Here is a 13,921-nt window from a genome sequence, read left to right as displayed (position 1 = left end):
GTACTTAATGTCTAGTTATTGAAAACAGAGGGAATCCCATATGTTGGCGACAGAGGAGAAAACATCTATTTAGTGTCACATGGTACAGAGAAAAAAAGAGATTGTGTGTTCAGGACTACCTGCCAGGGAGCCCTTAATAATTCCCAACCCAGCCCAATGCTTCTAGAGAAGGCAATACAGGAATTTGGCAGAGAGGGCCTTTTGCTACATGCTTTTTAAATAACTGAAGCATAAATTCCAGAAACTTCCATGGCATGCTATACTTCTGTCTCAGTTCTCTTCACCCCACTAATGGAGGGTTCCATATCTAACTGTCCCCACACAATGTCATGCTCTAATACAGAGAGTAAGCTTGTCCTGTTCACCAGCATTTCCTCTCCACCTCACAGTGTCCACAATGCAGCAGGCAAGCAATGCATGATTCTTGTTATCTGGATGGTGGTACAGAGAAGGTGAGAATCACTACTACACAACAATAAGTTTATAATCTGCTGTGAAGCATTTAACTTTATTTTCTAGTCAGGATGATGGGCTCTAAGGCCCATGTGTTTATCATCTAAAGTGTAACATTTAAAAATGTTTAGAGTTCTCTGTTTGGTCCAAGCAGATCACTCTGATGATTGAAAGACACAGGTAACAACAACACACCCAACCCTTACTAACATTTTTGTTTATTATTTAGTTGATTATTCCATTTTTATAATCATACAATAATTCTCTTTTCAACAATACTGTTACACCTGAAGTTGGTCACACTAATTCTTTCTTCCTTCTACAGTAGTAAAGTGGGTCTTTTCATACTCAGTTTTTAATAGAACATTTGAATATCAAGAAGTGTGGTTAATGAAATAAAAATGAGTGGACCAGACTCCATGGAAATTGATTGCACTCAGTTAGAGGTCTAATGCTATGACAGTGGGTCATGTACATTCAAGAGGAACTGGTGCTAGGGGGAGCCGACACAGGCAGAGGCCGGTGGACAGAAACGACTCAGACTTGTTTGGCAGAGTGGAAGCTCAGGGTTTAATACTGGTCTAGTCCCACCACCTCTTTCTAGTCAGAATGACTTCTTCCAGGCATGCTTTGGGGAATGTCGTTATGGTGTGGGCAATAGTGTCTTCCTAGAGCAGAAGTTTTGCAGTTAGAGCCTTAGGGGATCCCAAGATGTCTTTCTGCCCCACTCACAGTGGCCTTCCTTTTAACTTTGAAGTAAAGGGGATCCAGGTATAAGGCTGGGTGCACAGTCTGTATGTATGGCATGTGGAGTATATGGAGTATGTGTGTGGTGTGCGTAGTTTGTGTATAACGTGTGTAGTGCATTTGTGTGGTATGTCTGCGCTGTAATTATAGTGTATGTATAGTGTGAGCAGTGTGTATGTGGTGTGTACAGCACACATATATAGCATATGTGCACAACGTGTATATAATATGTGTATAAAGTATGTATATAGAGTTGTGTGGTGTGTGGTGTGTATATATTGTGTGTAGAGTATAAGTGTGGTGTGTGTATGGCATGTGTGGCACGTCTATGTGCATATACAGCATATGTGTACATGGTGTGTAGTATGTGCAGTGTGTGTAGTATGTGTGGCATGTGCAGTCATGAGGTGTGTGTGCACAGTGTGTGTGTGGTGCGTGTGCACATGTGTGCAGTGAGGAGGGCACAGGAAATGGAAGAAGAAAGAGAATCCTGGCGAGGAGGGAAGAAGGGAGGAAGGGTCACACACAGGTGAAGAGAGAAAGAGTAGATGAAAAGAGGTGGGGGGGACTTGGGAGAGGGGAGAAGAGAAAGGGAGGCGCGGAGTTAGCGAGCCTCTTATCTTGATAAAAGCAGAAGGAGGGGACAAAGAAGGGCATCATTCCTTCCTCCTTCCTGCCTACCAGCTCCATGTCGCCCCCCCCCCACCCCCGGGTAGCGGGAAGATAGGGGTGGCCTTGGTGTCACCCCGCTAACCTGCTAGAAGCTGCTTTCCTTGAAGATTTGAATAAAAAGTCAGTAATGCAGTAGTGGTGGTAAAAGACAGCCCCCTGGGGCCTCTATCCAGTGGGTGATTGGGGGTCTGCAGCATCCTCCCTTCTGGGGATGGTCAAATGGTGAGGACCTTGTTCCTCGAGGCATTTTACCTGAGACTCTGCCTCAGTCACAGGTGTACAGCTTTCTGCTAGCCTTTGCTCAAGAATGGGGTCATCTCTAAGACTGGTGGATTCCACAGTGTGAAATAAGCCTGACATTCTTTCTAGGGAGGGACTCCAAAAGGGGGTGAGAGCTTCCTGTGGCTGCAGTCCTGCTCCAGGCTCTGCCCAGGCTCCCAGGGCTAAGCCTGGGCTGCAGACCCAGTGGCTCCAAAGGGGCACTCTCTGCAGAGGCTCAGGGGGCACTCGGGCTCCTGCTCTGACCACCACACAGGCAGGTGCTTCTGCACTGGGAGCTCCGCAAAAGGGAATGCCCGTGGGCAGATCCCCTGTGGAGCTTAGTTCTCAGACAGCTGCCAGCCTCAGGCAATACTGTGGACAATGCAGAGGATGGCAGAGGAGTTAAAATCCTTGGACTGTCTGACAACCTGTAGCTCAGGCAAGAGTAATGAAGAGTTGGCTTTTCCTTAGTTTCCCCTCACTAAAGTGGACTAGAGAACAGCACTCTCCTGGGTGGGGTGAGAGTTCAGCAATATATGGCAAATGCTAGGGCATGCCTGGCACATAGTAAACACTCAATCAATGTGTTGCTGTTAATATTTAGAAAGGAAACTCAGTAGAGCACAGTGACTGACCTCACAGATCCTGCATCTCCTTCCTGACCTTTCTCTTATGTTTCCAAATGAGGAGCCTAGGTCAAAGCCAGGGTGGCTGAAAATATGTGTTCAGGCTCTGAGGTATGTAGGGAAGGCTAAGGCCATTGCTGGTCCCCAAACCTGGGTGTCCCCTTCTGAAAGCCTGGGCTTCCCAGCAGCCTGGTCCCCACCTTCAGGCAGGGGGGCAGAAACCATGACTGGCCCTTACTCTGGTCAGTGGATTTTGCCTACACAGATCCTCTGCTACTCTCAGCAATTAGATGGAGGTGAAAATGGCGGCTTCCTTCTGCTGATGATTATCTGGAGAGATGATTGCAAAAGCAGCAACATAATTAAGCAAATTTAGCAAGGAGGGTGGGGGAGGGAAACTTGTGATCAATAATGACTTTAGTTCACTAAAACAATGACAGGGAGTACTGATCTCACCTGGAGCAGAGCAGACATCAACAATGCCTTAGCTGTCCAGGTATGAGGCAGGGGACCTACAAAGCATCCAGGCACGAGATCTACACTGGTGGTCTGGAGAAGTTTACCTTGGAGGCACCAGTGTTTTATAAAACAACAAACGCCTCTTCTTTTCTAGAATGTGGACAGCCAACTAATCTCCCAGGCAGGTATCTCTTAGGTGCTTTCGATAGTTTGTCTCTTAAAAGATGACACTGAGGAGAGGACAGAGATCTGCTGGAGGGACATTTGATTCCAGTCCTGTCTTAAAACAGGGGAAGACCTTAAAATGTAGGAGCCCCTCCCACCCTCAAGGTAGGGAAACCTGCGAGGTGTGAAGATAGCAATAGAAAGGCGGGCGGGGTTTGAGGGAATCCATGAGACCTACACAGGGGCCCATGCTCAGTTTTCTTGTATTTCTCTGTGAAAAGGATCTAGGATCCCAGAGTGAGTTGCTTCTTGAGTTTTGCCTGGGGCAGGGATCTGAGGTTGGTCTAACAACTCTCTGGTCTCATCTTTGTCCCCAGATGTAATGGACTCAAAACCCAGTGAGCCCAAGGTGGTTCAACCTGGTGGATCTTTCGTGAAAAGCATGACAGAACACTCGAGAGTTCTGATGAAGCTCTTGAGGAAAATGAATTAAATAAATCAACTGCAAAACAAACTCCAAATTAAGCCCCCAAAGAGAAATGGCACTGTGTGAAGCTGCTGGATGGGGGAGTTTACCGGTCATGCAGATGGAGAACATCACACTGAAGGAGTTCAGCGGGGAGCAGGGATCACCTTCTCCCTTAGATGTTGCCTGCCGAGGTTTTAATGTTCCATTAAAAATATTAAAAATTCACACAAAAATCCAGATGTCCCCCTCATCTCTCCTGCTTCCTTTCAGCAGCTGCTCTCAGGCATTGTGGCACTAGATGTCTTTGCTGTCCCCGTAATCGTTGTAGGGAACATTCAGGGTCTGCTCCTCACATGTCTTCCTTAGGTCCCGGCTGAGCTCTGACCAGTCGAGTCCATAGGGCTTGATCTCGCTGTAGCGGCAGCCCAGGTACTTGAGGGAGCTGCGTCGCAAGCTGATCTTGGGTTCCTGAAGGAGTCCATTGCACCAATTGCTGAGGTCCCCAAGCTGAGAGAGGATGAGACCAGCTTTCCTAAGTATCAAACATGGAGGATACTAGCATTAGAAAGGAGAGCAGGTGGGGAAGGACAAAAAGCTATGATTAGGTGAGACCTTAAATGCCAGGAGGTCAGAGCTTGGAGTGTTTTGCTTAATGTTCTATGGTTGGCACTTAGGAAAAAAGAGACTTCTATAAATACTTGTCAAGTGAATTAATGAGTAAAGGAATGGGAAAGATGTATAAAGTGGAGCAGGTATAAATACAAAATAAAGACACAAAAAAGCAATAGGGAAAAATAAAGAAGAAAATACAGCTACTATTCTAATGGAAATTTAGAATCTTAAATAAATCACACACTTGGCAAGTCTAAAGACAAATCAAATAAATTTTCTCTAAAGCCAGTAATTTGTCATCACTAAATGACAAATGTTGTCTTTGACTAAATATTTCCCTTTTCAAGGTTACTTCTGAACTGAGTAGAGGCAGCTGATATACTGAATTTCAGCGACCATCAAATGTGGCCTATGATGCCTGTGTGGAGCTAATTCTAGTGTAATGAGGAAAAGGATAAAAGTATCCTCAGTTCATGTTGACACAGGATCATTCTTTGAGAAAATGAACATTCTCAGTGGTCATACCACCTAATCACCTCCCCGAGAAAGTCAGGAGGCCATTCTCATTGGGCTGCAATCAAGAGTGTAGAAAGGAGGGATTCAGATGGCACTGGAGCTGTTGCAGATCCCTGAGAGAGGAAGGGGCAGAGGAAAGCAAGGTTGCCCCAAATCTACGCTCACTAGAAAGGAGCCATCCTCTATGCCAAGAATAGACAGTGGTGGCCTCTGCGTGGCACTTGGGGAGGGGGCTGTCACATGATAAATCTCACCAATGCATAGGTTTCTTAGTGCCCATTTCTAGTGTCAGCAATAAGGACTACCTCAGTCAGTTCTCAGACCTCACAGGCTTGGACTCTGAAAACGTCAAGTGAATAAAGGAACAGGATTTCCTTCCTCACTGGTTCCTTGTATTCATCAAAGACCTAAGTGGGGCCTCCTTGGTGGTGCAGGTGGTTGAGCGCAGTGCTGTGAAGCTGTCCGGGGCCTCTGCAGTGCCAGTTTGATCCCCACTGGCCTCGGAGAAACCCACATGGTGAGCAAACCTCTCCTGTCACACCCGCTGCTCCCCTCAGCAGTGTATTTTGTCATTCTGCCTGTTCTGTTCCCCACTCTGTCTCTGGTGAATCCTCTCACCCTCCTGCACATCAGGACTGTACCTGTACCCCGGTTCTTGTCTAAATAAAGTAAATCTTTCAAAAAAAACAAAAAAGACCTAAGTGACCAGAGAGCTTTGAAGGAAAATTCTCTAATTTGTACAAGCTTATGCGAGTCTATAAAATGCTAATCTGGAAAGCTCTATGAATAGTAACTCCTTGCAGCATTTATCAACTGTTAGGCTAACTTCTTGTGTGAGGAACCATCTCTTTTCTGATGTCATCAACAATTTCTTCCAAAAACTGGATGAGTCCTCACCCTGTGTAGAATGAGCCTTCAAAAAACAATAACACATTCATTTCATTCTTGTCTTCTGTCCTGGCGATCAGCATCACAGAGGTGAGGTCACCACATTCCTGGGAGGGCATACTGGGAGTGAGGGGTGCAGAGGAGGTGAGGGGCAGGTGTTGAGCCTCAGCAGCAAGGACCAGGAGCCTAAGAGAATGTGAAGTCAAGGGAGGGGCCCACTGGTATTTTCTCCAACTTCCATTGTGGGTCCAATGAAATCAAACAAACACTCTCCCAGCCGACTAAATGGCATCTTATGCAGATGGCTTCTCCTCTGCCTACCAGCCTCTGCGACTTGGCCAAGCAGACTTTCCAAAAGTCGTCATCAGCAGGGACGTTGGTGGCCCTTCCTTTTAATCTGCCCAGCTGCATGTCATGAGTGGCTGACCAATTCTTACGAGGTGAAAGAAGGGGGAGCCAGGGGGTGGGAGGCAGCATCTGCATCATCTTCAAGAAGTGGATAAAGGAACCACCCCAGCCATCATTTCAAACACATGGATTTAATCACCCATGAGGGCTTTGTAGCTACTTTCACTGCTCACTCTTAAAAAAAAAATACTAATTAATCTGGACCTGCCCTTCACTAACTCAGAGACTATGCAGCCTTCTACTTTCTTAGTAGCAAGGCAACCAATGTTGTTCTCAAAGCCTTCAACCTCAGTCCAGAGGCTTCCATGTGAAAAGCCTCTTACCATGTGTACCTAAAAATTTCAATATGTCTCGGGAAATCTGCTTTTCTCAAAGCAGCAATTACAGTCATGATAAATGAAACAAACAAAAAAAAGTGATTGCTCTCCCCATTCTTCCCATTCCTCTCTTTCTGAGAATTCTTTCAGGTGGTGCCACCTCAAAGCAGCCAGTATTGGGTGTAAGAAGGGCAGCCTCAGATCAGGGACAGGCAACCAGGACATATGTCAAGGTGGATTGCTACCTCCATTACTTCCATGTTGTTTTTTAAGAGGATGTGGAATTTAACTCAAACAATGTCTGATTGATGGATAACACATGCAAAGCTCATACAAACAAATATTTTTGGATAACTTTTTCATTAAAATTCCTAATTTTCTTTCCCAAGAGTAAGTTTTTGGCTTCTACCATCTTAGCATTTGGAATGCTGTGTCAGCGTGATGGAGGTGTGATCTGGGTAGAACAGATCAAGAGCAAAGGTTTTTTTCAGAGTTTCAGAAATGAATTCATGGCTTGATTACTTATACACAGCTTGTCCTCAACTAATATGGATGAATGAAGCTGTCGGAAAGCACAGAACTTACTTCTCCAAACACCTAAACTTAGCCAAGAAAACTTGGCAAATTCATGGATGTGGTATTATAGTGCAGGAGGCACACTAAGGTCTTTAAAAGAGATGATGAAATTTATTGATCACCTGGGGCCTAATTCATCCTCACATCGCCAGGTGAATTCTCCAAAACTCTCATAGTGCTGGTTGTAGTGATAGAGGACTCGATGTAGGGTGGGAGAACCCAGATCCAGAAGGGTATTGTAGGCTGTCTGTTGTTCCTTCCCACTGGTATAGCCATTGAAGAGATTGTAGATTTTGTCTGCTATTTCTGAGGTCAGAAAAGACAAATAAATAAGATTTTATATATATGCACACAAACACATATATAAAAGATAGGTACATAGACATACATATAAATGATCATAGATGCATTTACGCATTTATATAATGCAGGTATGGATACCTGTGTGCATGTAATGTTACTCAAAGAATACTGAACTTAGAACCTGGAGAAATTGGTTTGAGTCATTCGTTTGACCTCTGTCCCATAGTTATCAGTATTCTTTTGTATAAAAAGGAATCTTTTAACAGAATATCTCTACGGTCACTTTCAGTTAAAATACTTTGCCTTTTTCCTGAAAATACAGAGCCCGAAGCAAAAACTCATAAAGTGATACTTTCTTGGCAAGTGTAATCCCATGAGCACAGAAGGGAGGACAGAGGGAAATGAGGCAAAAAAGGAGGCAGGGTACATGCAAGGGAATGGACTAAGGCATTGGAAGCTATGGTTCTCGGGAGAGGATGATTGAAGCTACTGGATACCCCCCTGATCCATCCAGGGAGAGAATGGGAGACTTTATCTCCAGCTCCCACTCATTATTGGTCCATGGGGATGTCTCATGTTTGCCCCCATGAGGCATTAACACCTTTGCACTTCTAGGTTGCATGCACTTGGATATACCAAGTGGTTCCTGCAAAAGCAATATGGAAGGCCTGGGCGGCAGAGGCAGGCATTTGGCTCAGAAATGAAGTGAGACACTTGATCACGCCTTGCGTGGAGTGGCCTGGAGTGGCCACAGTGTCGAAAGCAAGCTGGTCCCAAGGTTGCAGGCATGCAGAGGTTTTGCTCAGACTGCCCAGAGAGATCGGAAGCTAAGCTTGCAGATCTGAGGTGACACATAAATTGAATTCAGCATCCATACTGCAGCTCCAAATGAGTAATCTTTTGGTTTAATTTATATCTCTTATATTTCTTCCTCCAAGTCATACATTATAAGACTGAGCTTGGTGATGTGGCAAAGTGGCAACACATTTGTATAGTCTTGGCATTTTTCCCTACAGGCCTCAAAAGCACTTTATCATTAAAGATTTTCTCATTAAACCTCTCAGAAAGGAGACCTGTTTACATTTCCTTCCTAAGCAGCTGGAAACAGGAGACCTGGACAGTAATGCTTTGTCCCCCACTCAGTATTAAATCTGAGAAAGAAGAAACTAAGTCTGCAAACTCCTCAATCAGAACTTTTCTCACTCAACCCCGTGTTAGCCTAAAAGCACAGCAACCTGATTCCTTGTCATAACTCTAAGTGAATTCACGGCTGCTAGAAATGACAAAAGTCATCAGTAGAGAAGTTTCCTGGATTGGAATGAATAAAATGTCTACCTTTTGTCCAAGACATTACAGTTTCTTTCCTTTTCTTCCCTGCCCATTGCACTTGAGGATCGGAGGCAGCCCTAACTCCCTTATGTCCGGCGTGGCTCACAGAGAGCAGATAGTACAGTAGATCATAGAATGTGAGCTATATCAGTGGAACTCATGACTTTGGGAGCAATTTGAATCTACTCTTGGAGAAGGTCCTTGGTGATATCTCTCCACATCAGGCAATGTCAATCCTTTAGCTATTCAACTCTTATCAGCTGGCTATTTCAGTAGCACTAAAAATAATTTCAGTTTTGATATCCATTTATATTTTCATAACTTTAAAACTCTCAGGTTGTCCAAATAGGATCAAGAGATAAAGAGGGCAATTATTTAGAAAATAAATATGTATGGGCTCCCATTTATATATTAAAGTTCTATTGATTGCCAAGAACTTCACATGTGTGGGCTACAATACTCACACCAGCACTGCAAGGTGGGTAGGATGTTCCTGTTTTATAACCCATGATATTCAGAGAGAGGCCAGGTTACCTGCCCAAGGCCACATAGCCAGTGTGACTAGATTAAAGATTTAATTTTTTCCCAAATATTTATTTATTTATACAAGAACTGGGGTACAGGCCAGAGGCACAGGAGGGCGAGAGATTTCACCAGAGACAGAGCGGGGAGCAGAACAGGCAGATGGACTGAAAACACTGCTGACGGGAGCAGCAGACGAGGCAGGAGAGGTCTGCCACGCCATGTGGGTATCTCACTGGCTGGCCAGGAATCGAAACTGTGCCGCAGAGGCTGCGGACAGCTTCACAGCACTGCGATCAACCTGCTGTGCCACGGGGGAGGCCCTAGAGTAAAGATTTAACACTATATCTATCTGCTATTTTGCACTGAGGCTTAGGTTTTGGTAGTATTTAACCAATTTAAGACACAGGAGGCATAGACTTGGGGGTGCAATTCTAGGGTGTCTATCTATTAGAGGAAATTGCACTGGTAGGATCATAGATGCCACAAAATTGTAAAGTCTAGTAAGAGTATGGGGAGACTGTCATTTCTGGAATTGAGTAGAAAGAAGCAGAATGAATATTCTAAGAGTTGTGATGCTTGATGAAAGGCTCAGAGAGTATACTGAGAGAAGAATGACCAGGAGAGGAACAATATGGGTGATCGGAGCAGAATCCAGATAGGAATGTTTGGGGTTTCTTCTCCTATCCCTTTACTGATGTCAATCTGTTTCTATTTCTATTTTTGGTCATGGGAAATAGCAGCCCAGGCCCCAGGCTCCAGTTGTGACAGTCTCTGCTGAGGTACAGTAATGGCTGAGATGGTGTTTTCTGTCTGGCATATTTACTATTCTCATATCACCACAGTAATATCCAGCTAGAGGAGAGGATGCTTCCCATTAGCCACAGCATGTGTGCCTGGGACCAGATGGGATAGGCCTGTCCCATCATAAATCTCCTAAACCAAGATAATCTAACTCCAGGGTGTGCTTAAAAGACTCCATTAGTAAATGGGATGCTCTATTCAAAAAGATGTAGATACAAGGCTCCGAGAGCATAAGTGTTGCTGGCTCCTCCTCTCTCCACTGAGAGAACTGAGAGAGATTATTTCATTACTTTGATAGCATCACAAGAACTCACAAACTCAAGGAAATGAAAAGAAGCAAAGGTATTTTTAGTTTGCATTTTACCCAGCTTCATAGAAACCTTGAGTCATCCAAAATAGATACTTGTCTTCCCTTCACATGCATATTGTTCAGGAATAGGTAAAATTCGGTGAACATAGGGCATGGAGTCTGTACTCACAACTTCATCGCAAACAAAGGAAGCTGAGTTATTAGAAGGAAACCAAAGTCGCCCAGGCAGCAAAATGAAGGCACAGGGCTGGGACTGAGGCCATGAGAGTCAGGAGTGTTGTTATCGACAGGCTCCATGGCAACAAATGGAGTTGGGCTCCACTGTGCTCCTGCTGTGTGGCTTTGGGCAAGTTATGTAATCTCTCTGGGTCTTCATTTCCTTGTCTGTTCAGTGATGGCTAATGACATATATCTTTTAAAAATCATTGTGAGACTAAAAAGAGATAGCACATATACAGTCGTTTTTCAGCATAGTGCCAGGGCAGAGGAAGCATGCCTCTACTCATTCATTCAATAAACTTGTCACTGAGCGCTTAGCACAGGTTTGACATTTTTCAACTGCCTAGTTGGGATATACCAGTGAGAAACTGACAAAGATTCTCACCCATAAAGCATTGTTAAACTAGTGGGAGGAGATGATCAATTCAGCAATAAGCATGATAATAAAATATAGTATATTAAGATGTAGGGAAAACTAAAATAGAAGGACGAATGGCAGTGCTTGGTAGGTCATTGCAGTTTTAAGTAGGTCATGGTAGGTCTTGTTGAAAAGATGACATTGGAGCCAAGACTTGGAGGAGAAGAGGGAAAGCAATGCAAGGATATCTGGGGAAAATCGTGCCTGGGAGAGGAGAGGCTGACACAGGGGCTCCAAGACAATGGTGGGTGGTGTATTTGAAAATAGCAAATAAGCCATACAGTCTGCAATAAGGTGAGCGAGGGGAGAGGACAATAATAAAGTGAGTGAGGGGAGACAGGCAGGACAAACCCTGCCTGGTTTTTCCGTTGCTTCCTCTTTCCCCACATGCTGCTCTGTGGAAGACTGGTTCAAGAACAGACTGTTGGTTTCCCCTAGAGGGGATAAGATAAGAAGGTTGATCTTAGTACCAATACTAGTTGTTTTTTACCAGGGAGGCGGTCAGTAGAACATTGTAGAAACTTACACATTTATATTAGTGTCATAATGTGGTAAAATTCTTCATAGAAAGTATCTAGGTGAGGACTGCCCTGGTGGCACAAGGGGTTAAGACACAACCTATGAAGCTATCCTCAGCCACTGCAGCACGAGTTAGACCCCCGGCCAGGGAGCTAACCACATGGTGCAGCAGACCTCTCCTGACTGGCCCGCTACTCCCTTCAGCAGTGTATTTCAGTCTGCCTGTTCTGTTCCCCACTCTGTCTCTGGTGAATCCTCTCACTCCCCCCAAGCCCCTGGCCTGTACCCCAGTTCTTGTATGCATAAATAAATAAATTTAAAAAAAAAAGAAAATGTCTAGGTGAGGAAAAACATTACTATAAGGACTAGAGATTGGTTTCCTGCTGAAGTCATGTTCTGGGTCATTTAAAAGGTGATTCCCATTTGTTATTAGGTTTAAACTTAGACCCAAATGAGTTATATTTATGATCACCATCTGGGTTTGAAGGAGGCAAAGGGTGTTTTTTGTTTTTTTTTTTTGTTTGTTTGTTTGTTTGGTTTTTTTGGTGGAATGGCCAGAACTGTATTAATTTGCAAGGATATACCCTCAATTAGTCTAACTCATTAATCGGCATGCTTGCCCTGGACAGGACTCCTTCCTGGCTGAAAGATAACTTAACCTGGAAATGTTAGTTCATTCTCTCAGCATTAAATTGCCACTCGTGCCCCCAGCTGGTCCGCTGGGATGTCAGAATCATTTCTTTGTGGAGCACAGTGAGCAGAAGCACATCTTGATACACTTTGGGGACTGGAGTTGACCCAAAGGAGCCCCATAGAGAAATAGTCTAGGGTTTCTCCCAGGCCGACTTTAATACTTTGCCTGCTCTTTATCCTGGAGCTGCTTTCTATACTCCTGTTGCAGTAGGTAGCATCCCATTGCATCCCTCCTACCTGCTAATTGCATCCCTGATACCCCAACAGCCTGCAAGCAAGCTCAAGGTATCTACTGCTAGGACATCTGCAAATTTTCCAAAAAAGAAATAGAAGAGGCACCGTTTCCTCTCTGTCTTGGAGTAAGAAATCAACATATGATGAAATAAGGAGGTCACGGGTTCTTTGCAGACAGTTTCTCATCTGGAGATTTTCAACCCAGATTCTGCTTTCACCATCAAGAGATTGCAGAGATCTTCTAAAGTCACTCAGTTTATACCCTCTAAGTCAAACAGCACTTACCCAGCAAGAAGCACAGCTGTCTTACATTTAAAGATCTCCACTCTATGGTAACATTTCAGAGGACATGATAATTCTGAAGGGAGTCATATTTTGCTATCCAATTTAAACACTTTTTAAAAATATGAGTCTTTGTCAGTATTTAGAGGCAAAGGTTTTCAGTCTTTTATATAATAGCCCTCTAAATGTCTAATTTAATATTATATGCAAAATGGGAATTGGTTTCAGATAATGAGTTTGTGTGTTGGTTCTGTTAGATACTAGCTTTGTCATCCTGGTCAGCTTATTTATTCTATTTGAATTTCAAATTATGCATCTGTAAAACGGAGTAATAGTCTGTTCACTTAGGAAATACCTATTGAATTCCTCTTAGAAAGCAGACAGTGTGCATGGTTAATTATAGAACTCACATTCTTAGAGAGACATTGACAGATGCCAAAATTTGGTTATGCAAGATTCACTAAGACAATATTGTGGCCAAGCTGATTTGCTGGTACTTTCAGATAACTTTATTTATGGCTCCTGGCTGCAGTTTATCAGGTTGACTAGGAGGGGCACAATCCCAGAATGTATCCTCCCTAACATTTACAGAACACTTACTATAGAACAGGCACTTAAGTACTTTAGACAAACTCACTCATTTAATTCTCACCAGAAATTCATTAGCTAGGGTGTATTTATCGCTTTCTTCTCATATTGTGGATTGAGGCATGAAGTGAAGTCACCTACTCAAGGTCAAGTAGTTAAATGGCAGAGCAGGAATTTGACCCTAGGTAGTCTAAGTTCTTCTGTGACCAGTCACCGTGCTGTCTTTCAGGTTTTAAGACCATGGTGGGCTTCTGAGTATTCACCATCTCTATTATAATAACAGAGATTCATGTCTTAATGAAAAAAGACATATACCATGAGGTATATGAACCATCTAGCAATGGCCTTGACCCCTTCTGCCTTGAGAATGGGATACTTGATCTGAGATCTGCTGAATGAAAGGAAATAATGGGTTGATAGGGATGAACGTGGAGAGCATTTGAGGTAATGAGACCAACATGTGCAAAGGCCCCGTGGAGGAAATAGAAATGGTGTGCTGGAGGAACTGAGAAAGATAGTGAGGCTGAAATG

The 13,921-nt window shown here is 43.9% G+C and overlaps 1 protein-coding gene across 2 annotated transcripts in view; it reads right to left on the bottom strand.

Annotated features, from left to right (window-relative positions):
* Positions 1-451: 451 nt before the first annotated feature.
* ASTN1 (astrotactin 1) overlaps positions 452-13,921 on the bottom strand; it is a 315,040-nt gene continuing 301,570 nt past the window's right edge. The window contains exons 22-23 of one of the 2 annotated variants that reach the window (XM_054693450.1): positions 7,292-7,475; positions 452-4,384 (exon numbers count right to left, since the gene is read on the bottom strand). In XM_054693450.1, the coding sequence (XP_054549425.1) occupies positions 4,147-4,384; positions 7,292-7,475 (422 nt within the window). In that variant the 3' untranslated portion in view covers positions 452-4,146. The remainder of the gene's footprint in view (positions 4,385-7,291; positions 7,476-13,921) is intronic. The other variant, XM_054693451.1, reaches the window with a different exon arrangement.

This window comes from Talpa occidentalis, unplaced genomic scaffold (assembly GCF_014898055.3).
Source record: "Talpa occidentalis isolate TD23 unplaced genomic scaffold, MPIMG_talOcc4v2.1 talOcc4.12, whole genome shotgun sequence".
Lineage (NCBI taxonomy): Eukaryota > Metazoa > Chordata > Mammalia > Eulipotyphla > Talpidae > Talpa > Talpa occidentalis.
The sequence above is the reverse complement of the archived record's forward strand: the minus strand, read 5'-3'. Positions and strand labels throughout refer to the sequence as shown.